Genomic DNA, 27268 nt, shown 5'->3' on the forward strand with positions numbered 1-27268 from the left:
GAAAGCAGAGTAGTGGCTTCTCTCATTCCTGTGCTCTAATATGCCATAATAACAGCCTCTTATAGTCTGTAATGTGCTCTGATATCCCATAATAACAGCCTGTTATAGTCCGTGTAATGTCCTCTGATATCCCATAATAACAGCCTCTCATAGTCTGTGTAATGTCCTCTGATATCCCATAATAACAGCCTCTTAGTGTGTGTAATGTTCTCTGATATCCCATAATAACAGCCTGTTATAGTCTGTGTAATGTCCTCTGATATCCCATAATAACAGCCTCTTATAGTCCGTCTAACGTGCTCTGATATCCCATGATAACAGCCTCTCATAGTCCGTGTAACATGCTCTGATATCCCATAATAACAGCGTCTCATATTCCCGTGTAACATGCTGATATCCCATAGTAACAGCCTCTCATAGTCCGTGTAACATGCTCTGATATCCCATAGTAACAGCGTCTCATAGTCCGTGTAACATGCTCTGATATAACAGCGTCTCATATTCCGTGTAACATGCTCTGATATCCCATAATAACAGCCTCTCATAGTCCGTGTAACATGCTGATATCCCATAATAACAGCCTCTCATAGTCCGTGTAACATGCTCTGATATAACAGCGTCTCATATTCCGTGTAACATGCTGATATCCCATAGTAACAGCCTCTCATAGTCCGTGTAACATGCTCTGATATCCCATGATAACAGCCTCTCATAGTCCGTGTAACACGCTCTGATATCCCATAGTAACAGCGTCTCATAGTCCGTGTAACATGCTCTGATATAACAGCGTCTCATATTCCGTGTAACATGCTGATATCCCATAGTAACAGCCTCTCATAGTCCGTGTAACATGCTCTGATATCCCATGATAACAGCCTCTCATAGTCCGTGTAACACGCTCTGATATCCCATAGTAACAGCGTCTCATAGTCCGTGTAACATGCTCTGATATAACAGCGTCTCATATTCCGTGTAACATGCTGATATCCCATAGTAACAGCCTCTCATAGTCCGTGTAACATGCTCTGATATCCCATGATAACAGCCTCTCATAGTCCGTGTAACACGCTCTGATATCCCATAGTAACAGCCTCTCATAGTCCGTGTAACATGTTCTGATATCCCATAATAACAGCCTCTCATAGTCCGTGTAACATGCTCTGATATAACAGCGTCTCATAGTCCGTGTAACATGCTGATATCCCATAGTAACAGCCTCTCATAGTCCGTGTAACATGCTCTGATATCCCATAGTAACAGCGTCTCATAGTCCGTGTAACATGCTCTTATATAACAGCGTCTCATATTCCGTGTAACATGCTCTGATATCCCATAAAAACAGCCTCTCATAGTCCGTGTAACATGTTCTGATATCCCATAATAACAGTGTCTCATAGTCCGTGTAACATGCTCTGATATCCCATAGTAACAGCCTCTCATAGTCCGTGTAACATGCTCTGATATCCCATAGTAACAGCCTCTCATAGTCCGTGTAACATGCTCTGATATCCCATAGTAACAGCCTCTCATAGTCCGTGTAACATGCTCTGATGTCCCATATTAACAGCCTCTCATAGACGAGGCGTCTCTCATAGTCCGTGTAACATGTTCTGATATCCCATAATAACAGCCTCTCATAGTCCGTGTAACATGCTCTGATATCCCATAATAACAGCCTCTCATAGTCCGTGTAACATGCTCTGATATCCCATAATAACAGCCTCTCATAGTCCGTGTAACATGCTCTGATATCCCATAATAACAGCCTCTCATAGTCCGTGTAACATGCTCTGATATCCCATAACAGCCTCTCATAGTCCGTGTAACATGCTCTGATATCCCATAATAACAGCCTCTCATAGTCTGTGTAACATGCTCTGATATCCCATAATAACAGCCTCTTATAGTCCGTGTAACATGCTCTGATATCCCATAATAACAGCCTCTCCTATTCCGTGTAACATGTTCTGATATCCCATAATATCAGCCTCTTATATTCTGTGTAATTAGAGATGAGCGAATATTTCAATGTTCGGTTCGGCTCACGATCGCTGAATTTGCAATATTCGGCGATTTAATCTCTAAATATAGCCGAACATACACAGCACAAAAGCCGGTGTTTCCCAAGCTGTGTGACAGAGTGGGAAACACCGGCGTAGCACTTCTGATCGGCAGTGAAATCATCCCCACCGGTCAGAGAGCCGTGGTTCCCACGCTGTCAGAAGACAGCGTGAGTGCTCAGCTGTGATCGGAGCTAAAAAGTTTGCCTCCGGTCACTGGTGTCAGCTGATGTGACTACTGCTCCCATCATCCGACACCTGCCGCTGATGATAATAACAGTGAGAGCAGGAGCTGCGGATGGGAGTATTCATCAGCCGCTCCTGCTCTTTAAATACTAAAAAACCTGCATGGGTTCCCCTGTATTTTCGATAACCAGCCTGGCAAAACTCACAGCTGTGGGCTGCAACCCTCAGCTGTCAGCTTCAGCAAGGCTAGTTATCAAGAATAGAGGGGTCCCCACACCATATTTTTATTTAAATAATTTAAAAAAAATGGCATAGGGCCCCCAATTTTTGACAACCAGCCTTGCTAAAGCAGACAGCTGGGGGCTGGTATTCTCAGGCTGGTAAGGGGCCATGGATATTGACCCCCCCAGCCTAAAAATAGCCCAGAAAAAGCACATCTACTAGATGCACCAATTCTGGCACTTTGCCTGGCTCTTCCCACTTGCCCTGTAGTGGTGGAAAGTGGGATATATATTTGTGTGGTTGATGTCACCTTTGTATTGTCAAGTGACATCAAGCCCACGGATTAGTAATGGAGAGGTGTCTGTAAGGCTTCTTTCACACTTCAGTTTTTTGGCGTCAGTCACTTCCGACATAATGACGGATCGACGGATCCGTCACAATAGTTGAAAAAACGGATGTAACGGATCCGTTACTCCGGGGTTGTATATACTTTTTGGAGCATGCGCAATTAAAAAAAATTGAAAAAACGGATTGGGGCGACGGATCCGCCGAAATGACGGTCGCGATGGATCTGTCACCCATAGACGGCCATTCTATGGAATGACGGACGCGACGGATCCGTCGCGATCCGTCATTTCAACGCAGACAAAAAACGTTGCAATGACCGTCAATGTCTAGATGACGTCCGCCAAATTTTGACGGATCCGTCGCATGACGGATGGAACGGATGACCATCCGTCACAATCCGTCGCTAATGCAAGTCTATGGGGGAAAAAACTGATCCGTCGAAAAAAAAAAACGAATCAGTTTTTTGAGGAAAATAACGGTTTTAGACTGACGCCAAACAACTGAAGTGTGAAAGAGGCCTTAGACACCTATCCATTAGTGATGAGCGAACGTGCTCGCCACTACTCGTTACTTGTCTGAGTATCACTATGCTCGGTGTACTCGGCGAGCACCGAGTATTTCCGGGAGCTCGGGTCTCCACCCTGCAATATTGGTGGTCTTTAGGGACCCAATCAACATGCAGGGATTGTCTGCCAGGCACTGTGATGCCGCAGCCATCTTTGTTGTGGTATTACATTGATTGGCTGGCCGCACAGTGACATCAGGTCTATAAGAGACCTGGCGCCACCCTGCTCGCCGCATTCTGCTCCGGACTCAGCTAGTGTAGGGAGAGCTGCTGCTGAGATAGGGTCAGATTTGTTCTTTTATTAGTTAGTGTGAGTCTACTAGTGTTCAGTCCACAAATCCAGCTAAACCAACAGTCCTTCTAAGGGCTCATTTCCACTTGCGAGAAACACGTCCGTGTCTCGCATGTGGAAACCAAGCTGTGGCGCCGGCACTTTGGAGCGGAGCGTGCAGCTCCATGTGTTCCTATGTGGACGCACGCTCTGCTCCCAAGTGCCGGCGCCAGAGCTTGGTTTCCACATGTGAGACACGGACGTGTTTCTCGCAAGTGGAAATGAGCCCTAAGGGCTAATTACGGAGTATATAGATTGCAGTGCTAGGTAGGCAGGGGAGTCTATGTGCACATATCCACATCAGTGCAAGGCCTGCAGGCACTGTATGTGAGTATATAGATCTCACTGCATACATCAAAAAGCTCCATTACTGTCTGCTGCTGCTGCTGCGTATTTTATATATACGTAGCTGCAGGTATCCGTGGCTAGGAATAATTTTTTTTGCCACCTGAATCCTGCTAATTTTATTACAAAGCAATCCAGAGCCCAATTTTTTTCTACATTTTTTGCCTGTTCACACTGCAGACTACAGCCAGGTCATTTTAATACAACAGCGTGAAAATCCAGCAATTTTAAAAAGCTTTTTTTGTCCCAGGCATCAGATGTGAGTGCGCAGAAAATTCTGGCCTTTTTGTGGTACTGTAGTATTTTTTGGAGTTTCTTACATCATTTTTGGACACCATTTTGCTGACCAAAAAATATTTAGCTACAGTTCATATATTTATTTGTACGCAACACGCATTGCATATCATTGCGCTAAATATTTTACAATTTTAGTACTCCAATAATTTTTTTAGTGTCATAGCCTACTTGACACAATTTTGGTGCGCCAAAAAAAATCCATTCCACATATTTAACAGTGTTCTATCTTCGTTAGACGCCAGATCTATCTGTGGTCTACAAATTGTTACATTCTGACCTATATTCCACTGTTTTTGCTGTCTGTTACCCTAGGTCTATACAGTATTTTCGGGTAAAAAAAAAAACAAACAAACTCCAGGCCACATATGGAACAGTCTCTTATCTCCTTCAGACGCCTGATCTATCAGTGCTCTACAAATAGTTGCTTTTCAGGCCTACATTCCACTTTTTTTTATGTCTGCTACCCAAAGTGTATACACTATTTTGGAGTAAAAAATAAAAAAATGCAGGCCACATATTCAACAGTCTGGTATCTCCGTGACACGCCTCATCTATCTGTGGGCTACAAAGTGTGCTTTTGAGGCTTCAATTCACCTCTTTTTGCTGTGTGTTACCCTAGCTCTAAACAGTATTTTGCGGTAAAAAATTAAAAACTACAGGCCATATATTGAACAGTGTGGTATCTCCGTGACTTTGCTCATGTATCTGTGGGCTCCTAATATGGGCATTTCATGCATGCATTAAAATGTTTTGGTTGTGTGGTTTTGATGGAGCTTTTCTTTTCTTGCCAAAGAAACTAAATAAGATCAATGAGAAGGTTAGCCACACACGCAATGTAAAATAGTAAATATTACAATTACTTTGACAAATGAGTTACCTTACCACCAACTGCACCAAACAACTTTACTTTTATATATTTTTATAACATGTGATGCAGTGACCTGTGTCATATGCGAGGGTCGCTATGTGTCCCCCAGGATGCGCTAAGAAGGGTATTAGATTCACTGGAGAAATGTGTGGTCACAGCAGGATGCCTATGAGTCACAAGGCATAATAAAAGTAAGCTTGAAGCTACTGTGACCAAGTAGTTATAGAGGCAAACCCAGTATGGCTTTTATTTTTGAAACCGACTGTAGTAAGGTAGTGTTCCACTGCCTCTCCTAGGTTGGAGTTGTGTCTCCCTCCCCTGTACTCCTTGGTTGGCCAACGATCTGTGACGTCTGCCCCCAGCGTTTTGAGATAGGAATTTTTTTTAATAATTCCACTAGAAGGGCCCTGTGGTACTGCAACATTTTAGTACACCTGTGTGCCTCTGGACTAAGAGATATAAAGTTCTCCGATTACCATGGGTCTAGAAGTGTCAACAATCAGTATTGCCTGTCTGTCATCCAAAATTTTGAGAACGCGAGGGTCACGGGAAATGCAGCATAACATAAACTCAGGCACTAACAGGCAAGACTTCCGTGTCGTCACCAAGAGGACAACTGACCATGCTGTCTTCCTCCTTGTCCTCAGGCCTCCACGACTTACGACTATCTGTACTATCATTGTAAATACATCATTGTAAATACACACCTGTAGTTTGTATCTCTCCCACCTCATTGTAGATTGTAAGCTGTCACGAGCAGGATCATTATATTTTGGTTTAATTATTGTTATTGTTGTTACTTAGTGTAGATTGTAAGCTGTCACTAGCAGGGTCGTTTTATTTTGGTTTAATTGTTGTATTATTGTTATCGTTGTTACTTAGGACTATTGTGTTTGAAACTGTTAAACTAAATATGTTGGCACTATATAATGTAAATAACTATAAATATTATTATTAGAACACAGAGAAGCAAGATGGAGACGCTAATTATGGTGTCATTGCCGTTCACCATCTCAGTGGATTCCTCAAATTTTGGAGGATGGTACATATGTCTGACATCCATGTCCCCACCTGAGATCTTATGTGTGAAGTTAGAACTGAATACCGACGGCCTTGTTGATGCTGGTAGTCACCAACTGCCCTTTTCTGCTCACAAATCCTTTCCAACATCTGCAATGTAGAGTTTCAACGTGTGGGGACATCACACACCAGTCGGTGAGCCAGAAGCTGCAAACGCTACTGAAGCATACAAAGGACGAATGAAGTTCTAGCTGACTTTCTAAAATGGGCATGCAGGGCGTCGTACTTTCCCAAGCAGATCCTGTTACGGAACTGCAACACAAGACTAGGCTAGTGTAATAATTATAGGGGATAACTCAGGAGACTCTTTGCGTGGAACAAGACAACTACAGGACACAGTTTTATAAGTGGTAAAGTCTATATTATCACACGGTGATTCAAACAGGTGCAGAGAGAAACTCAAGTCCACAACAAATGGTGTAAATATTAAACGCAGCTTAGCAGTCTATAGGGAACTTCAGAGGAAAATGCAATCACGCAGAAAGTCTATGAAGCACAATTATTCTTGAGGATACCTGACACGAATAAGTCCTTGCTTAGTCCAAAACACAGATAGATATGCTTATAAGGCAGTTTAAATAATATCTTAGCTCAACCAGGGAGGCCTGGGTAATAGTCTCAGATTTTTGCAGAACAGCAACAGCTTACATGTGCAGCAAATGCAGATGGAAGTAAACACGAGCAGCAGATGAAGGAGGATTACTGGAAACTGGTGTATGCAGCAGGAACTCAGAGCAGAGTAGCAGGATCACCACACAGGTTCACAGGAGCAGGTATATAGCCAGGGAGTAATCAGAGTCAGGAGCTGGATGCAAGGCAGAATACTCTAGCACAGACTGAAGGCTGGGGTGGAGTTTTATAGCAGGAAGACGCAGTGCACATGAGACCAAAGACGCCATCTTGGAAAAGGGCAGTAATGCATAAAAGGTAAAAAAATGTTCAGAGTCCTGACATTACTCCCTCCTTAGAAGCGGCCTCAGGAGGATCCTGGACCTGGTTTCTCAGGGAATCTCTGATGAAAATGAGAAATCTTCTGTTGGGCATTGATGTTTTCCACAGGTTCCCAAGAGTCTTCCTCAGGGGGATATCCCTGCCATCTTATCAGATATTGGAGCCGATTCCTGCAAATCCTGGAATCAACAATTTCCTCCACCACAAATTGTTCTTGCCCATCAATCACCACAGGCTGCGGAGGTGGCACAACACGTCTCTGGAAGGTATTAAGAGATACAGGCTTTAGTAAAGATACATGAAAAACTGGATGTACCTTCATAGTCCTAGGCAGCTTCAGCCGACAGGCCACAGAGCTCACAATACCGTTGATCTTGAAAGGGCCAATGAATTTCTGTCCAAGTTTTTGTGAAGGAACGTTTAACTTCAGATTCTTAGTTGCTAACCACACGGAATCTCCTACCTTGAACATGGGTGCAGGTTTACGGAATCTATCAGCCGATCCCTTATAACGTTCTTGAGCTGTGGTCAGGGATTCCTTCAGAACCTCCAGATTTTGCCTCATCGCAGTCAGCCTTTCCTCCACTGCCGGAACCGGATAATTAATTGGAGACCCAGGTAAGATACACGGATGATAACCCAGATTGGCAAAGAAAGGTGTAGATTTAGTGGAGGCGCTCTGAGAATTGTTATATGAAAATACGGCTAACGGCAGCAACTCCAACCAATCATCCTGGAGATGGCTGACATAGCATCTTAATTTTACTGTGCTAAAGCAAGAAAATGTGCGATACATGAAATGTGAATAGCATAATGGCTTGTGAAATCTATGAAAAAACACATGAGATGCTTAGCACAAGATTTGGCCAAAAATTGTGAGCCCATCCACCAAACGTCAAGGTAATCTCAGATCAGATGGGTACCTGACCTGTATGCCTAGTGTGAATACTTACCTATGGCTAATAACATGGTAAAGCCTGCATTTATAGAAAGGTCGGAACCAACTGTGTTTGGATGTAATTAAAATCACAGCATGGTGAAGGGCGGGGCGTTCAAGTCAGAAAAAATAGTACATGATAAATATAGGAAAACTGACTGAACAGCAATCTAGTCTGAACTGGTGCATAACCAAAAAAGTCTTACATAGCAAATAAGTTCACTGTATCTTTAGCTGAGGGGAGGCCGGTGCACCGAACAAAATGAGCAGCTTTAGTCAGGCGATCAACTACCACCATGATTGTATTCATGCCCCCCGATGTAGGCAGCTCCACAATAAAGTCCATTGATATAGACCCCCAAGGGAGGGACGGAACAGGTAATGGTTGTAGAAGACCCATAGGTGCCACATGAGGAGTCTTGTAACGAGCACATAACTCGCAAGAGAGAACATAGTCCTTGGTATCCTTCAGGCAAGTTGGCCACCAGAAGAATCGGCTCAGGAACTCTTGTGTCTTCTGTACCCCCCTGTGACCAGCCAACTTGGAGTCATGTACCAACTTGAGAATCTGCAGACGGACGACCTCAGGGACGTAGATACGTCGATCTCTGAACCACATGCCACCCTTAAAGACAAGATTAATATCCACAGGTGGGTTGGCTAGAAATACATCACCGTCATAGGCCTCCCTGCACTCCTTCCACAAGTCCTGATCGTGGATAACTCCGATGAAATTGGCATCAGATAGAATGGTCTTGGACGGTGCTCCAGGTACGGAATCCGCAGCATGGATTCGGGATAAAGCATCAGCCTTCCCATTATGAGAACCTGGACGGTATGAGATAACAAAGTTAAACTGATTTAAAAATAAGTTCCAACGAGCCTGACGAGGAGAAAGACATCTAGCGGATCTAAGGAACTCTAAATTGCGATGGTCAGTTAGCACTATGATCTGTTGTGCAGCTCCTTGCAGATGATGCCTCCATTCTTTGAAAGCCGCAATAATAGCCAGCAATTCCTTGTCTCCCACGTCGTAATTCTTCTCTGCTGAGGTTAGTCTACGGGAAAAGAAAGCACAAGGATGTAGCAGACCCTTCTCTCCAGTTCTTTGGGAGAGAATAGCCCCCAAAGCATTATCAGAAGCGTCCACCTCCACAATGAAAGAAAGTGTTGGATCTGGGTGTATTAACAGCGGTGCTGATGTGAAACAGATCTTAAGCCGATCAAAAGCTTCTTGAGCCTGTGATGACCACTTAAAGGGCTTTTCCTTCTTTGTCAAGGAAGTAATGGGACGGACAATATCAGAAAAATTTCGAATGAAGCGTCTGTAGAAATTTGCAAAACCAATAAAATGTTGGACCTCCTTAACGTTCTTGGGTACCGGCCAGTCAAGGATAGCCTGAATCTTACCAGATTCCATGTTCAGCCCCTGGGGAGAGATGATATAACCTAAGAACTGTATCTTAGAACGATGGAATTCGCATTTCTCCGGCTTAATATACAGATGGTTCTCTTTCAGACATCTTAAAACAGTTTTGACATGTTCTTCATGTTCCTGTAGAGAGTCAGAAAAGATTAGTATATCGTCCAAATAGATCACCACAAACTGGTCCAACAAATCTCTGAAAATGTCATTAGCAAGGTGCTGAAACGTTGCAGGGGCGTTACAAAGCCCGAAGGGCATCACAAGATATTCAAAGTGTCCATATCGGCATCTGAATGCTGTCTTCCACTCATCCCCTGGACGAATACGCACCAAATTATAAGCCCCACAAAGATCCAGTTTAGTGAACACCTTAGCATGGCGGACTCTTTCCAGTAATTCGGGAATCAGAGGCAAAGGGTAACGGTTTCGTACGGTTACCTTATTGAGTTCCCGATAGTCAACACAGGGTCTCAGGGTCCCATCCTTCTTTCTTACAAAAAATATAGGTGCCCCTGCTGGTGAGGAAGTACGTACGAAGCCTTTGGCCAGATTTTCATCAATATACTCCTTTAAGGCTTGAAGCTCAGGTGCCGCCAAAGGGTATACGTTACCAAAAGGAATAGCTGCCCCAGGAAGCAGCTCAATGGGACAGTCATAATGCCTGTGTGGAGGAAGCTGATCTGCATTCTTTTTGTCACAGATGTCAGAGAACTCTTTATATGCTGGAGGTAAAGAAAATACCTGTACATGTGGTTCCGTAGCCGTGGACTCAGGGACAGCTTATGTTAAAGCTGAGTTGCTCCTTGTTGGAAAGATAATCTCCTTGGTCTCCCAGTTGATAATTGGGTTCTGAGAACGCAACCAAGGAATGCCTAAAATCACAGGAAAATGAGAAGAAATTAGCAAGAAAGAAAGTTGCTCCTGATGATTAGGCTCCAACAACATTTCAAGGGGTATGGTCTCCTGATCCACAGGCCCAGAGATTAAAGGTGACCCATCCACTGTTTCCATGGTAATTGGAGAGGCTCTTTGCTGAATTTCAATACCATGTTCCTTGGCAAATGCAATATCCATGAAATTGCCACCTGCCCCAGAGTCAATCATAGCTGCACTGGAAATCCACTGTCCTGAACACAGGATCTTAATAGGGAGAGAACAGTGAGAGTTCTTTTCCTTAAGCTCCTTGGGGGGTGAAGTCATAGAAAGTGAATGGAATACAGCGTTTAAGGGCAGGCTACATTCAGAGATGTCAGACTCATCATCACAGTTGTCTACTCCCCTACTGCTGCTAGCACCTTGTTAGGCCATCTAGGACACTTAGGACAATTGATCAAGAAGTGGTCAAACTGGCCACAGTAGAAACATAGACTTTCACAAAGGTGATGCTCCCGGTGCTCATTGATCTCGCGCCTCTGAACGGAATCAATTTGTATGGGCACCTCCTACACCTCCCGAGATGTTTTACCTGCAGGCTCTTTGGAAGGAAGGGAAAAGTTAGAAATACGTTTATATGCAGCAAACTTCTCCTGCCTACGCTCAGTAAGGCGAATGTCAATGCGCACACAATGCTGTATAAATGTCTCTAGCTCTTGTGGTGACTCAGAGCGAGCTAGTTCATCTTTTTCAACACTAGACAGACCCCTTTTAAAAATAGGCAATTGTGCATAACTGTCCCAATTGGTATCTACCGCTAATCTCCTGAATTCAGTAGCATACTCAATAACAGAACGTTTAGCCTGGCGTAAAGACAATAAAGCAGATTCAGCGGTTGCACAGCGATTAGGATCATCAAACATTAATTCCATAGCGGCCAAGAAATCATCCAAGTTATTTAACCGTGGGTCGCGAGACTCAATCATTCGCCCAGGTGAGCGCTCGTGCGGTCAGCAGCATTATTACACACAATACTTTGGATCTATCATTAGGAAAACGGTCAGCATGCACATCAAAATATAGCATCATTGATTCACAAAGCCACGAAATTTGTCGCGATCACCATTAAATCTGAATGGGAGCAACTTAGGTGGGCTAGCTGGTGGCGGTTGCCCAGAGGGTAAAGTCACTTGTGCAGCTATTTGCGTGCTTATGTCCTGAAAAGCCCGTCCATACTGGGACTCTATGCCAGCAAGTTTGTTTTCCTGGGCTGCCATGCGGTTGCTTAAGTCCTGCAAAGTCTGTCCAAACACTTATTGATTGTGTTCAAAGCTTCCAAACTTCTTTTGCAGACCTTCCACATCTTTCTGCAGTGATCTAATTATGGAAAACACCTGCTCTAATCTGCTCTCTGCAGTCATTGTTCCAGCAGTCTCCTTTTTTTGTGGCTAGAGTATCCTGTAATAATTATAGGGGATAACTCAGGAGACTCTTTGCGTGGAACAAGACAACTACAGGACACAGTTTTATAAGTGGTAAAGTCTATATTATCACACGGTGATTCAAACAGGTGCAGAGAGAAACTCAAGTCCACAACAAATGGTGTAAATATTAAACGCAGCTTAGCAGTCTATAGGGAACTTCAGAGGAAAATGCAATCACGCAGAAAGTCTATGAAGCACAATTATTCTTGAGGATACCTGACACGAATAAGTCCTTGCTTAGTCCAAAACACAGATAGATATGCTTATAAGGCAGTTTAAATAATATCTTAGCTCAACCAGGGAGGCCTGGGTAATAGTCTCAGATTTTTGCAGAACAGCAACAGCTTACATGTGCAGCAAATGCAGATGGAAGTAAACACGAGCAGCAGATGAAGGAGGATTACTGGAAACTGGTGTATGCAGCAGGAACTCAGAGCAGAGTAGCAGGATCACCACACAGGTTCACAGGAGCAGGTATATAGCCAGGGAGTAATCAGAGTCAGGAGCTGGATGCAAGGCAGAATACTCTAGCACAGACTGAAGGCTGGGGTGGAGTTTTATAGCAGGAAGACGCAGTGCACATGAGACCAAAGACGCCATCTTGGAAAAGGGCAGTAATGCATAAAAGGTAAAAAAATGTTCAGAGTCCTGACATTACTCCCTCCTTAGAAGCGGCCTCAGGAGGATCCTGGACCTGGTTTCTCAGGGAATCTCTGATGAAAATGAGAAATCTTCTGTTGGGCATTGATGTTTTCCACAGGTTCCCAAGAGTCTTCCTCAGGGGGATATCCCTGCCATCTTATCAGATATTGGAGCCGATTCCTGCAAATCCTGGAATCAACAATTTCCTCCACCACAAATTGTTCTTGCCCATCAATCACCACAGGCTGCGGAGGTGGCACAACACGTCTCTGGAAGGTATTAAGAGATACAGGCTTTAGTAAAGATACATGAAAAACTGGATGTACCTTCATAGTCCTAGGCAGCTTCAGCCGACAGGCCACAGAGCTCACAATACCGTTGATCTTGAAAGGGCCAATGAATTTCTGTCCAAGTTTTTGTGAAGGAACGTTTAACTTCAGATTCTTAGTTGCTAACCACACGGAATCTCCTACCTTGAACATGGGTGCAGGTTTACGGAATCTATCAGCCGATCCCTTATAACGTTCTTGAGCTGTGGTCAGGGATTCCTTCAGAACCTCCAGATTTTGCCTCATCGCAGTCAGCCTTTCCTCCACTGCCGGAACCGGATAATTAATTGGAGACCCAGGTAAGATACACGGATGATAACCCAGATTGGCAAAGAAAGGTGTAGATTTAGTGGAGGCGCTCTGAGAATTGTTATATGAAAATACGGCTAACGGCAGCAACTCCAACCAATCATCCTGGAGATGGCTGACATAGCATCTTAATTTTACTGTGCTAAAGCAAGAAAATGTGCGATACATGAAATGTGAATAGCATAATGGCTTGTGAAATCTATGAAAAAACACATGAGATGCTTAGCACAAGATTTGGCCAAAAATTGTGAGCCCATCCACCAAACGTCAAGGTAATCTCAGATCAGATGGGTACCTGACCTGTATGCCTAGTGTGAATACTTACCTATGGCTAATAACATGGTAAAGCCTGCATTTATAGAAAGGTCGGAACCAACTGTGTTTGGATGTAATTAAAATCACAGCATGGTGAAGGGCGGGGCGTTCAAGTCAGAAAAAATAGTACATGATAAATATAGGAAAACTGACTGAACAGCAATCTAGTCTGAACTGGTGCATAACCAAAAAAGTCTTACATAGCAAATAAGTTCACTGTATCTTTAGCTGAGGGGAGGCCGGTGCACCGAACAAAATGAGCAGCTTTAGTCAGGCGATCAACTACCACCATGATTGTATTCATGCCCCCCGATGTAGGCAGCTCCACAATAAAGTCCATTGATATAGACCCCCAAGGGAGGGACGGAACAGGTAATGGTTGTAGAAGACCCATAGGTGCCACATGAGGAGTCTTGTAACGAGCACATAACTCGCAAGAGAGAACATAGTCCTTGGTATCCTTCAGGCAAGTTGGCCACCAGAAGAATCGGCTCAGGAACTCTTGTGTCTTCTGTACCCCCCTGTGACCAGCCAACTTGGAGTCATGTACCAACTTGAGAATCTGCAGACGGACGACCTCAGGGACGTAGATACGTCGATCTCTGAACCACATGCCACCCTTAAAGACAAGATTAATATCCACAGGTGGGTTGGCTAGAAATACATCACCGTCATAGGCCTCCCTGCACTCCTTCCACAAGTCCTGATCGTGGATAACTCCGATGAAATTGGCATCAGATAGAATGGTCTTGGACGGTGCTCCAGGTACGGAATCCGCAGCATGGATTCGGGATAAAGCATCAGCCTTCCCATTATGAGAACCTGGACGGTATGAGATAACAAAGTTAAACTGATTTAAAAATAAGTTCCAACGAGCCTGACGAGGAGAAAGACATCTAGCGGATCTAAGGAACTCTAAATTGCGATGGTCAGTTAGCACTATGATCTGTTGTGCAGCTCCTTGCAGATGATGCCTCCATTCTTTGAAAGCCGCAATAATAGCCAGCAATTCCTTGTCTCCCACGTCGTAATTCTTCTCTGCTGAGGTTAGTCTACGGGAAAAGAAAGCACAAGGATGTAGCAGACCCTTCTCTCCAGTTCTTTGGGAGAGAATAGCCCCCAAAGCATTATCAGAAGCGTCCACCTCCACAATGAAAGAAAGTGTTGGATCTGGGTGTATTAACAGCGGTGCTGATGTGAAACAGATCTTAAGCCGATCAAAAGCTTCTTGAGCCTGTGATGACCACTTAAAGGGCTTTTCCTTCTTTGTCAAGGAAGTAATGGGACGGACAATATCAGAAAAATTTCGAATGAAGCGTCTGTAGAAATTTGCAAAACCAATAAAATGTTGGACCTCCTTAACGTTCTTGGGTACCGGCCAGTCAAGGATAGCCTGAATCTTACCAGATTCCATGTTCAGCCCCTGGGGAGAGATGATATAACCTAAGAACTGTATCTTAGAACGATGGAATTCGCATTTCTCCGGCTTAATATACAGATGGTTCTCTTTCAGACATCTTAAAACAGTTTTGACATGTTCTTCATGTTCCTGTAGAGAGTCAGAAAAGATTAGTATATCGTCCAAATAGATCACCACAAACTGGTCCAACAAATCTCTGAAAATGTCATTAGCAAGGTGCTGAAACGTTGCAGGGGCGTTACAAAGCCCGAAGGGCATCACAAGATATTCAAAGTGTCCATATCGGCATCTGAATGCTGTCTTCCACTCATCCCCTGGACGAATACGCACCAAATTATAAGCCCCACAAAGATCCAGTTTAGTGAACACCTTAGCATGGCGGACTCTTTCCAGTAATTCGGGAATCAGAGGCAAAGGGTAACGGTTTCGTACGGTTACCTTATTGAGTTCCCGATAGTCAACACAGGGTCTCAGGGTCCCATCCTTCTTTCTTACAAAAAATATAGGTGCCCCTGCTGGTGAGGAAGTACGTACGAAGCCTTTGGCCAGATTTTCATCAATATACTCCTTTAAGGCTTGAAGCTCAGGTGCCGCCAAAGGGTATACGTTACCAAAAGGAATAGCTGCCCCAGGAAGCAGCTCAATGGGACAGTCATAATGCCTGTGTGGAGGAAGCTGATCTGCATTCTTTTTGTCACAGATGTCAGAGAACTCTTTATATGCTGGAGGTAAAGAAAATACCTGTACATGTGGTTCCGTAGCCGTGGACTCAGGGACAGCTTATGTTAAAGCTGAGTTGCTCCTTGTTGGAAAGATAATCTCCTTGGTCTCCCAGTTGATAATTGGGTTCTGAGAACGCAACCAAGGAATGCCTAAAATCACAGGAAAATGAGAAGAAATTAGCAAGAAAGAAAGTTGCTCCTGATGATTAGGCTCCAACAACATTTCAAGGGGTATGGTCTCCTGATCCACAGGCCCAGAGATTAAAGGTGACCCATCCACTGTTTCCATGGTAATTGGAGAGGCTCTTTGCTGAATTTCAATACCATGTTCCTTGGCAAATGCAATATCCATGAAATTGCCACCTGCCCCAGAGTCAATCATAGCTGCACTGGAAATCCACTGTCCTGAACACAGGATCTTAATAGGGAGAGAACAGTGAGAGTTCTTTTCCTTAAGCTCCTTGGGGGGTGAAGTCATAGAAAGTGAATGGAATACAGCGTTTAAGGGCAGGCTACATTCAGAGATGTCAGACTCATCATCACAGTTGTCTACTCCCCTACTGCTGCTAGCACCTTGTTAGGCCATCTAGGACACTTAGGACAATTGATCAAGAAGTGGTCAAACTGGCCACAGTAGAAACATAGACTTTCACAAAGGTGATGCTCCCGGTGCTCATTGATCTCGCGCCTCTGAACGGAATCAATTTGTATGGGCACCTCCTACACCTCCCGAGATGTTTTACCTGCAGGCTCTTTGGAAGGAAGGGAAAAGTTAGAAATACGTTTATATGCAGCAAACTTCTCCTGCCTACGCTCAGTAAGGCGAATGTCAATGCGCACACAATGCTGTATAAATGTCTCTAGCTCTTGTGGTGACTCAGAGCGAGCTAGTTCATCTTTTTCAACACTAGACAGACCCCTTTTAAAAATAGGCAATTGTGCATAACTGTCCCAATTGGTATCTACCGCTAATCTCCTGAATTCAGTAGCATACTCAATAACAGAACGTTTAGCCTGGCGTAAAGACAATAAAGCAGATTCAGCGGTTGCACAGCGATTAGGATCATCAAACATTAATTCCATAGCGGCCAAGAAATCATCCAAGTTATTTAACCGTGGGTCGCGAGACTCAATCATTCGCCCAGGTGAGCGCTCGTGCGGTCAGCAGCATTATTACACACAATACTTTGGATCTATCATTAGGAAAACGGTCAGCATGCACATCAAAATATAGCATCATTGATTCACAAAGCCACGAAATTTGTCGCGATCACCATTAAATCTGAATGGGAGCAACTTAGGTGGGCTAGCTGGTGGCGGTTGCCCAGAGGGTAAAGTCACTTGTGCAGCTATTTGCGTGCTTATGTCCTGAAAAGCCCGTCCATACTGGGACTCTATGCCAGCAAGTTTGTTTTCCTGGGCTGCCATGCGGTTGCTTAAGTCCTGCAAAGTCTGTCCAAACACTTATTGATTGTGTTCAAAGCTTCCAAACTTCTTTTGCAGACCTTCCACATCTTTCTGCAGTGATCTAATTATGGAAAACACCTGCTCTAATCTGCTCTCTGCAGTCATTGTTCCAGCAGTCTCCTTTTTTTGTGGCTAGAGTATCCTGTAATAATTATAGGGGATAACTCAGGAGACTCTTTGCGTGGAACAAGACAACTACAGGACACATTTTTATAAGTGGTAAAGTCTATATTATCACACGGTGATTCAAACAGGTGCAGAGAGAAACTCAAGTCCACAACACTTGGTGTAAATATTAAACGCAGCTTAGCAGTCTATAGGGAACTTCAGAGGAAAATGCAATCACGCAGAAAGTCTATGAAGCACAATTATTCTTGAGGATACTTGACACGAATAAGTCCTTGCTTGGTCCAAAACACAGATAGATATGCTTATAAGGCAGTTCAAATAATATCTTAGCTCAACCAGGGAGGCCTGGGTAATAGTCTCAGGTTTTTGCAGAGCAGCAACAGCTTACATGTCCGGCAAATGCAGATGGAAGTAAACACGAGCAGCAGATGAAGGAGGATTACTGGAAACTGGTGTATGCAGCAGGAACTCAGAGCAGAGTAGCAGGATCACCACACAGGTTCACAGGAGCAGGTATATAGCCAGGGAGTAATCAGAGTCAGGAGCTAGATGCAAGGCAGAATACTCTAGCACAGACTGAAGGCTAGGGTGGAGTTTTATAGCAGGAAGACACAGTGCACATGAGACCAAAGGCGCCATCTTGGAAAAAGGCAGTAATGCATAAAAGGTAAAAAAAATGTCCTGACAGGTAGATGGGGGAAAACTGACCCTGCACTATGACTAGGCTGATACCCTACGATGGAATGGGTGACCCATTCCTAGCGAATAGACCCACCGATGATCCTAGGTTAATGTCAAGCGAAGACCTATAGATAGGGGAAAGGGGATCCCTGAAAGATATAAGGACTGGGTACAAAAACGGGTCACCTCCTAATAGAAGGCACAGAGAAGGTTGCAGAAACCAACTGAAAACCAAAACTAGAGTAGCAGAGCCAGAGGTCCCAGAGCTGCACAAATTATACACACGGAAGACAAAGCAAAGCACCAAGCTAGAACTCAAGCAGATTAACACTGTTGTCCAGCAAGGACTGGGAGGCAGGTGCTGGTTAATAAAGAGTGATACAAACACCTGACCCAAGACCAACCCAGCACCAGAGGAAAAAGACCAGCAATCAGACCACCACAAGAAAATTTTGGATAGTCACAAACTAAACAGATTCTAACAGTACCTCCCCTTTAACGAGGATCCCCCGGATCCTATAGGCCAATCCTTATTCGGAAATCTCCTGTGAAAAGCCTTAATTAACCTTGATGCTGAGTCTGCCGTCACACTAGCAGTATTTGGTCAGTATTTTACATCAGTATTTGTAAGCCAAAACCAGGAGCGGGTGATAAATGCAGAAGTGGTGCATATGTTTCTATTTTACTTTTCCCCTCTGTTTGTTCCACTCCTGGTTTTGGCTTACAAATACTGATGTAAAATACTGGCCAAATACTGCCAGTGTGACGGCAGCCTGAGACGTCCACAGCTTTCACCCAGGAATTGTCCTCGGGACCGAAACCCTTCCAGGATACAAGATACTGTAACCCTCCTTTGTGCCACCTGGAATCAAGAATGCGCAAAATCTCAAATCGCAGTCCTCATCAACTGGAAGAGCAGATGGCATAGCCACCTTATCTGGCGTGTCAACTTTCTTCAGCAAAGATACATGAAAAACTGAATTCATTTTCCAGGATGAAGGAATGTCTAATTTCACCGCTGCCGAGTTGACAATCTGAACCACTTTGAAGGGTCCTACAAACTTATGCCCTAACTTTTTAGACGGGATCTTCAAACACAGATTCCTAGAGGACAATCAAACCATGTCCCCAACAACAAACCTTGCCTCCCTTCTTCTCTTGTCAAAATATTTCTTATACCTCCTATTAGCCTGTCTCAGATTATGGCGCACACTAGTCCAAACCCTTTCCAAATTTCCAGAAAACTCTCCTCCTCAGGCACTGCCGCCCCAATCCTAGAAAAAGGACTGAAAGATGGATGCTTCCCAGTACAACAATAGAAAGGAGAACACCCAGCCAAAGAAGACGTATGATTATTGAGAGCAAATTCAGCTAATGGTAGATATTCCGACCACATCTCCTGATTGTCCACTACAAAACATCTCAAAAACTGTTCAACGTCCTGGTTCTTCCTCTCAGTCTGTCCATTGGACTACGGATGATAACCTGATGAAAATGACAAATGAACCTTAAGCCTGTCACAAAAGGCACGCCAAAAGCGAGCCACAAACTGTGGTCCCCTATCGGAGACAATGTCCGTGGGAACACCATGGAGTCTGACAATGTCTTTCACAAATGCCCTGGCAAGTGTCTTAGCGCAGGGTAATTTATTGAACGAAACCAGATGACACATCTTACTAAACCGGTCCACAACCACCCAGGTGACAGAAAAAGCCTCAGAGACTGGCAGGTCGGTGATAAAATCCATTGCAAGATGCGTCCATGGAGAACCTTAAACCTGGAAGGAGGAGCTCTGCTCTGACCAGGTAAATCTAAACATTGCTGACCGGATTTAGCGGGCATACGTTGACTTGGAGGCTGGAGGGCCTCTGTAAGCTGAGCCCGTATACCGAAGAAGGGGGAAAGGCGACCTTAGCTGGATAGATGCACGTCGCCCTGACCAGGTAGCGTGATGAGAGAATGCTACGAAGGATGAGTCCAAGCAGGACGAAAGGAAGGGAATCAAGAATGATGGACAGAGCCATGGAGAACCTCGGAAAGGTAAGGGCAGAGCACTGAACCCGTGATCCACAGAATGTACAAAACTGCTGCCACAGACTCTGGAAGTGGTTGAGAGACTGAAGGGAATGTATGAAATGAAAATGGACCCGTCCCTCAGAAAAATGCAGGGATGTCCGATGTCTTGAAGAAAAGGAGGACCTGGATAAAGGCTTTCATAAAACAAAGGAAAGCGCATGCGGTCCCAGGAGAACAACGAGGTTTAGTCTGAGGAAGATTTCTAAATCTTCTTCCATGATCTTCTATCTTCCTTCCTGAGAGGAGGGGGAATGTACCTCAACATCCTGGAAAGATCGGATGTCCAAAATTCCAGTACTATGTGACGTCCGCGTCTCCTCAAACCGACAGGCTCTGGTGGGTGAGTGGGTAGGAGACGGAGGCAGGACCAGGTCCGGATCACCTAAACACGCTTCTGTGTTAGGGGCTGGGGTCCTGCCTGTCAGACGTATGAGGATACGGGGTGGCAGTACACGCCGTACTCATAGTCTCTGTGTGGGAGTACAGTAGTGACTGTTCACACTGTATCCCTCCAGTTACCTGAAAAGAAACGATGCACACTGAGGTAGATATGGGTCTAATGAAAGACCCGTGTCCACCTCCTACTGACACTAAGCTAAAATGAATATCCTACTTCCTGTCGGTGGGGTGTACACTGCAGAGGAGCTGCATAGTGTCAGCCTCCTGGTGGCAGCAGCATACTCCCCATGGTTTCCTGTGTCCCCCAATGAAGCGATAGAGAAAGCTTGCTCTACGTTCTTTCGCCTTCTTTTTGAAACTTTCTCTGAGATAGGGACCTCATGTACGGCCTCACTTCCATTTTAATGATCTCCTTCAGGCTTGAGGTGAAGTTGGCCGTTTCCTCCGCTACCTGTGGGGGGGTAACCATGAGGCACTGTATCCTACCCTAGTGACTGATACCCGCCTCCCCGGAGAAGCCTCACCATCTGTGGGACACAGGGCTGACATAACCTTTTCGGACAAGAGTCCGGCAGGGGGCATCTGCAGAGGGCACATTCCCTGTACATTTCTTCCCCTAGCAAGATAGGAAAATAAGGGGAAGACTGCATCACCGGGTGAACATTAACGAAGATCCCTTACCAGTGTTGCAGTAAATGGGTACTGGATCATGAGGGGTGCATCTCAGCCGACGCTGCTGACTCGTCCACTCTGGAGGAGCTCCTGTGGCTGGACCGACCACTCGCCTGGCCATCACCCGTTTCAACATGGGTCTTCCACCGGGCAGCACGGGACTTCTGAGTAACATGCTGCTGTGTAGGGCTCTCCTGCTGTTGCTCACCTACATCCATTATGACAAATAGCTCTGAAGCTCAGATGCATGTGCATGCTCCTTTAAATGCATCTCCCCCCCCCCCCCAGAATATCCGGGTCACCAGGTCCTCTCCTGGGTGTGCTTTTCTCCCCTGGACCCGGCACGCCCCCAGTGTCATGCCCCAGACCCCAGCATCCCCAACAACAGCCGCAGCCCCAGGCGCCGCCGAGCGAGCACGACCGCACACAGCGTTATTTCCAAAAAGCCGGCCGGCATCCAAACACACCCCCAGGCTCCACCCCCAACGCAACGCTACAGCAATCCCAGTCGGGGATGCCACTGCGTCAGAGGACATTATATACAGAGCTCCTGTGTATAATGTCACTGCTGATCGCTGCAGTACCTGTACACTATACACAGAGCTCCTGTGTATAATGTCACTGGTGGTCACTGTAGTTCTTGTACACTGACACTATATACAGAGTTCATGTGGATAATGTCACTGCTGATCACTATTACCTGTAAACTATATACAGAGCTCCTGTTTATAATGTCACTGGTGATCACTGTATTACCTGTACACTATATACAGAGCTCCTGTTTATAATGTCACTGGTGATCACTGTATTACCTGTACACTTACACTATACACGGTATACTATATACAGAGCTCTTGTGTATAATGTCACTGGTGGTACTAACAGTATTGTTAGTATTGTGGTTTGTATTCATAATCAGTATTGTAGTATTATTATTTATTTATATAGCACCATTGATTGCATGGAGCTGTACATGAGAAGGGGTTACATCAAAATACAAATATCAGTTACAGTAAGCAAACTAACAATTACAGACTGATACAGAGGGGAGAGGACCTTGCGGGCTTACATTCTACAGGATGGTGGGGAAGGAGACAATAGGTTGAGGGTTGCAGGAGCTCCGGTGTTGGTGAGGCGGTAGCTACTGTAGTGGTGAGGAGGCAGCAGGGTCAGTGCAGGCTGTAGGCTTTCCTGAAGAGGTGGGTTTTCAGGTTCCGTCTGAAGGATCCAAATATGGTTGATAGTCGGATGTGTTGAGGCAAAGAATTCCAGAGGATGGGGAATATTTCGGGAGACGTCTTGGAGGCGGTTGGGTGAGGAGCGAATAAGTGTGGAGGACAGAAGGAGGTGAAGGGACTTGCAGAGGGGAGAAGTGGAGGAGTAGTGAAGAGAGATATGAATTAGTCGGGCAGCAGAGTTAAGGATGGACTGGAGAGGCGCAAGGGTGTTAGCAGTGAGTAGTATTCAGTCACTATGTGGTGGTAATTTGTGGTCTGGTCACGGCGTGGCAGTATCTATCCCCTGTATGTGATATTATTAGGTCACTATGTGGTGGTAATTTGTGGTCTGGTCACAGTGTGGCGGTATTTGTCCCTTGTATGTGGTATTATTCGGTCACTATGTGATGGAATATGTAGTCTAGTTATGGTATGGCGGTATTTCTACATGTATGTGGTATTACTCTGTCACTATTTGGTCTGTTCATCGTGTGGTGTTTATGTTCTTTGCATGTGGTATTATTTGGTCACTATGTGGTCTGATCATGGTGTGGTGGTATTTCTTCCCTGCATGTGATAGCATTGGTGTTGGTATAGGGGATTGTGTTGTGTATCGCGTCATTTGTTCTCTCTGATATTACTTAGGAGAAGATTCTTTAATTTCATTCGTGATTAAATACTTGGAACACAGCGGCAGAGATGCACTTACATGGGTTCTCCTGTAAAAAAAAAAAAAGTAATCACCTCTCCACAAGATAAGTGATAGCATATTGCTTGGATCCAATCAGCAGAATGTGGAGCTTTTATCCCCATTAGACTGGAGTGGCATGTTCAACTTGACCACTGATCCATTCATTAACTCAGTGGCTGTGAGAGCTGCTCTTATTTTTTTCTGGAAGCCCCCAAAATAATGAATGGAGCTGCAGTCAGACATCTCACCTGCTGCTCCATTTTAAAATGGGGATAAGTGTCCTATAAACGATAAAACTTCCTCATTCTTCAGATTGGTGCAGTTTCTAATGGTCGGACTTAAGCGATCACCTATCCTGTGGAGCCCATGGATTAGTGATAACTTGTTTTAACAAACGAACCTCTTTAATGTAAACTACCATAGTTGTACATCCCAGTAACGGTGGCGCACAACAGATGTGCAGGAGCCGCCTGGGTTTTACTAAAACAGAGATAACGGATTACAGATATTTGCATATAGTTGCAGGGTGGGCCCCTAGGGTCAATTTCCCTTGTGGGTCCCAGACACCCCAGTTCGACCCTGCTTAAGGAAAAGGTGGAGGATGAAAAATAAAGGAATGTGGCGTCCTCTACCTCACTATCCATATCGGAGGAATGGAAGGCGTATGCCTCCTCCGCTCAATACCGTAATTGAGACGAGCGGGACATTTTTTCACATATACTTGGAATATGGCGACCATATTTTTCCCCACTATATGGAAAAAAAAACTATACGGTTAGTATCGCTGCAATCAGAGTGACCCGAAGACTCACGATACCAGGTCACATTTACCGCACACCACAAGAATAAAACCCAGGCAACAATATTCAGGTCACTATATGGTGAGATGTATGACAGCGTCATACAAACTGCAACTATTCTGCTAAACCAGCTCCGATACGGGTACGGAGACATAAAGGAGGAGAGGCTCTCAGAAGAAAATTCAAAAAGTGGCCAGCATCATGGAAGACGTTCTGGGGTGGGGGTCAAAGGCCCCTCGGCCCCCTGGCCCAGCCCGCCACTGCCAGGGTCACAAGCGTTACTGGACTAGTCCCAGAGGCCTACTGCTTATTTGGGATTATAGTACAGGACACTGGAGAGAGAAGGTGGACGTGAATAGAACTACAACTCCCAGCATGGTATGGCTCTTATCAGCCTGCATGGACCTCTGGGATACATTTCTGCTGTGTAACAATCACGGAGAAGCCCTCACTTCCCCACTGTCCTGTCACACGGCACGGGACGGAGCCCCCCTCCTGCTCCCTCACACTATACAAGAGGACGGTCAGTATAGAGAGCGCAGCTTCTCTCGCTGCTGAGCTCCGCCCCCTAATGTCACATGACCTCACCGCAGGTCCTGCAGTCACTTCTTAGTGTCGTCTCCACAGAGCCAGCCCTTAGCTGTCACTGACCACGTGACGGTGACGTCACCACAGGTCCTGCAGGCAGCAGTATCGCGCAGGTGCAGCTGAGCTGTAGCTCGGGGTATGTATGACTTGTAGTTCCCGGGGTTGTGTATATTGTATAGGACGCTATACTATAGGACAAGGGAAAGACGTATAACATATGACCCCAGAAATCTTTACAAATACTTGTGGTTGCCATGGAGCTGGTAAACAATGCGTCTCACCCAGAGGCGTATCTAGGGTTTTGGTTCAGGGGGGGCGAAGCTTCTGAGTGGGCCCCTAACCAGGTAACCTTGATTACAACTCGGTGACGCACCCTAATAGTGGAGGAGAACCTCAGCAGATGACAGCGATGTTACTGAAAATAATCTCTATACAAATACCCCGATACTGAGCCGCTACTGCCGTATGTGTCCTTATTACTGCCCCTGATACCCCAATACTGAGCCGCTGCTGCCATGTGTCCCTATTACTGCCCCTTATACCCCAATACTGAGCCGCTGCTGCCGTATGTGTCCCTATTACTGCCCCTGATACCCCAATACTGAGCCTCTGCTGCCATATGTGTCCCTATTACTGCCCCTGATACCCCAATACTGAGCCGCTGCTGCCATATGTGTCCCTATTACTGCACCTGATACCCCAATACTGAGCCGCTGCTGCCGTATGTGTCCCTATTACTGCCCCTGATACCCCAATACTGAGCCTCTGCTGCCATATGTGTCCCTATTACTGCCCCTGATACCCCAATACTGAGCCGCTGCTGCCGTATGTGTCCCTATTACTGCCCCTGATACCCCAATACTGAGCCGCTGCTGCCATATGTGTCCCTATTACTGCCCCTGATACCCCAATACTGAGCCGCTGCTGCCGTATGTGTCCCTATTACTGCACCTGATACCCCAATACTGAGCCGCTGCTGCCGTATGTGTCCCTATTACTGCCCCTGATACACCAATACTGAGCCGCTGCCGTATGTGTCCTTATTACTGCCCCTGATACCCCAATACTGAGCCGCTGCTGCCATATGTGTCCCTATTACTGCACCTGATACCCCAATACTGAGCGCTGCAGCCGTATGTGTCCCTATTACTGCCCCTGATACCCCAATACTGAGCCGCTGCTGCCGTATGTGTCCCTATTACTGCTCCTGATACCCCAATACTGAGCCGCTGCTGCCGTATGTGTCCCTATTACTGCACCTGATACCCCAATACTGAGCGCTGCTGCCGTATGTGTCCCTATTACTGCACCTGATACCCCAATACTGAGCGCTGCAGCCGTATGTGTCCCTATTACTGCCCCTGATACCCCAATACTGAGCCGCTGCTGCCGTATGTGTCCCTATTACTGCTCCTGATACCCCAATACTGAGCCGCTGCTGCCGTATGTGTCCCTATTACTGCCCCTGATACCCCAATACTGAGCCGCTGCTGCCGTATGTGTCCCTATTACTGCCCCTGATACCACAATACTGAGCCGCTGCTGCCGTATGTGTCCCTATTACTGCCCCTGATACCCCAATACTGAGCCGCTGCTGCCGTATGTGTCCCTATTACTGCCCCTGATACCCCAATACTAAGCCGCTGCTGCCGTATGTGTCCCTATTACTGCCCCTGATACCCCAATACTGAGCCGCTGCTGCCGTATGTGTCCCTATTACTGCCCCTGATACCCCAATACTGAGCCGCTGCTGCCGTATGTGACGCTATTACTGCACCTGATACCCCGATACTGAGCCACTGCTGCCCTATGTGTCCCTATTACTGCACCTGATACCCCGATACTGAGCCGCTGCTGCCATATGTGACCCTATTACTGCACCTGATACCCCAATACTGAACCGCTGCTGCCGTATGTGACGCTATTACTGCACCTGATACCCCGATACTGAGCCACTGCTGCCCTATGTGTCCCTATTACTGCTCCTGATACCCCGATACTGAGCCGCTGCTGCCGTATGTGTCCCTATTACTGCACCTGATACCCCGATACTGAGCCGCTGCTGCCGTATGTGTCCCTATTACTGCACCTGATACCCCAATACTGAACCGCTGCTGCCGTATGTGACGCTATTACTTCACCTGATACCCCGATACTGAGCCGCTGCTGCCGTATGTGTCCCTATTACTGCTCCTGATACCCCAATACTGAGCCGCTGCTGCCGTATGTGTCCCTATTACTGCACGTGATACCCCAATACTGAGCCACTGCTGCCGTATGTGTCCCTATTACTGCCCCTGATATCCCAATACTGAGCCGCTGCTGCCGTATGTGTCCCTATTACTGCCCCAGATACTCCAATACTGAGCCGCTGCTGCCGTATGTGTCCCTATCACTGCCCGATACCCCAATACTGAGCAGCTGCTGCCGTATGTGTCCCTATTACTGCACCTGATACTCCGATACTGAGCCGCTGCTGCCGTATGTGTCCCTATTACTGCACCTGATACCCAATACTGAGCCGCTGCTGCCATATGTGTCCCTATTACTGCCCCTGATACCCCAATACTGAGCCGCTGCTGCCGTATGTGTCCCTATTACTGCACCTGATACTCCGATACTGAGCCGCTGCTGCCGTATGTGTCCCTATTACTGCCCCTGATACCCCAATACTGAGCCGCTGCTGCCGTATGTGTCCCTATTACTGCACCTGATACCCCGATACTGAGCCGCTGCTGCCGTATGTGTTCCTATTACTGCACCTGATACCCCGATACTGAGCCGCTGCTGCCGTATGTGCCCCTATTACTGCCTCTGATACCCCAATACTGAGCCGCT

General features: G+C 45.9%; 2 protein-coding genes across 8 annotated transcripts in view; one reads left to right on the forward strand and one right to left on the reverse strand.

Annotated features, from left to right (window-relative positions):
- The window catches only part of LOC143765016 (uncharacterized), a 59152-nt gene that overhangs the window by 30358 nt on the left and 1526 nt on the right, over positions 1-27268 (reverse strand). The gene's annotated exons all lie outside the window — the stretch shown is intronic.
- Positions 24383-27268, forward strand: part of LOC143765004 (uncharacterized) — a 78149-nt gene continuing 75263 nt past the window's right edge. For 3 of the 7 annotated variants that reach the window (XM_077251202.1, XM_077251205.1, XM_077251204.1), the window contains exon 1: positions 24495-24566. Coding sequence is in view for 2 of the 7 variants with exons in the window: in XM_077251196.1 (XP_077107311.1) it covers positions 24648-24693 (46 nt within the window). In the remaining 5 variants the exon portion in view is untranslated. Of the gene's footprint in view, positions 24567-24632; positions 24694-27268 lie in introns of those variants that run through there. The other 4 variants (XM_077251196.1, XM_077251195.1, XM_077251198.1 and 1 more) reach the window with 3 other exon arrangements.

The sequence above is a fragment of the Ranitomeya variabilis genome, chromosome 4 (genome assembly GCF_051348905.1).
Source record: "Ranitomeya variabilis isolate aRanVar5 chromosome 4, aRanVar5.hap1, whole genome shotgun sequence".
Lineage (NCBI taxonomy): Eukaryota > Metazoa > Chordata > Amphibia > Anura > Dendrobatidae > Ranitomeya > Ranitomeya variabilis.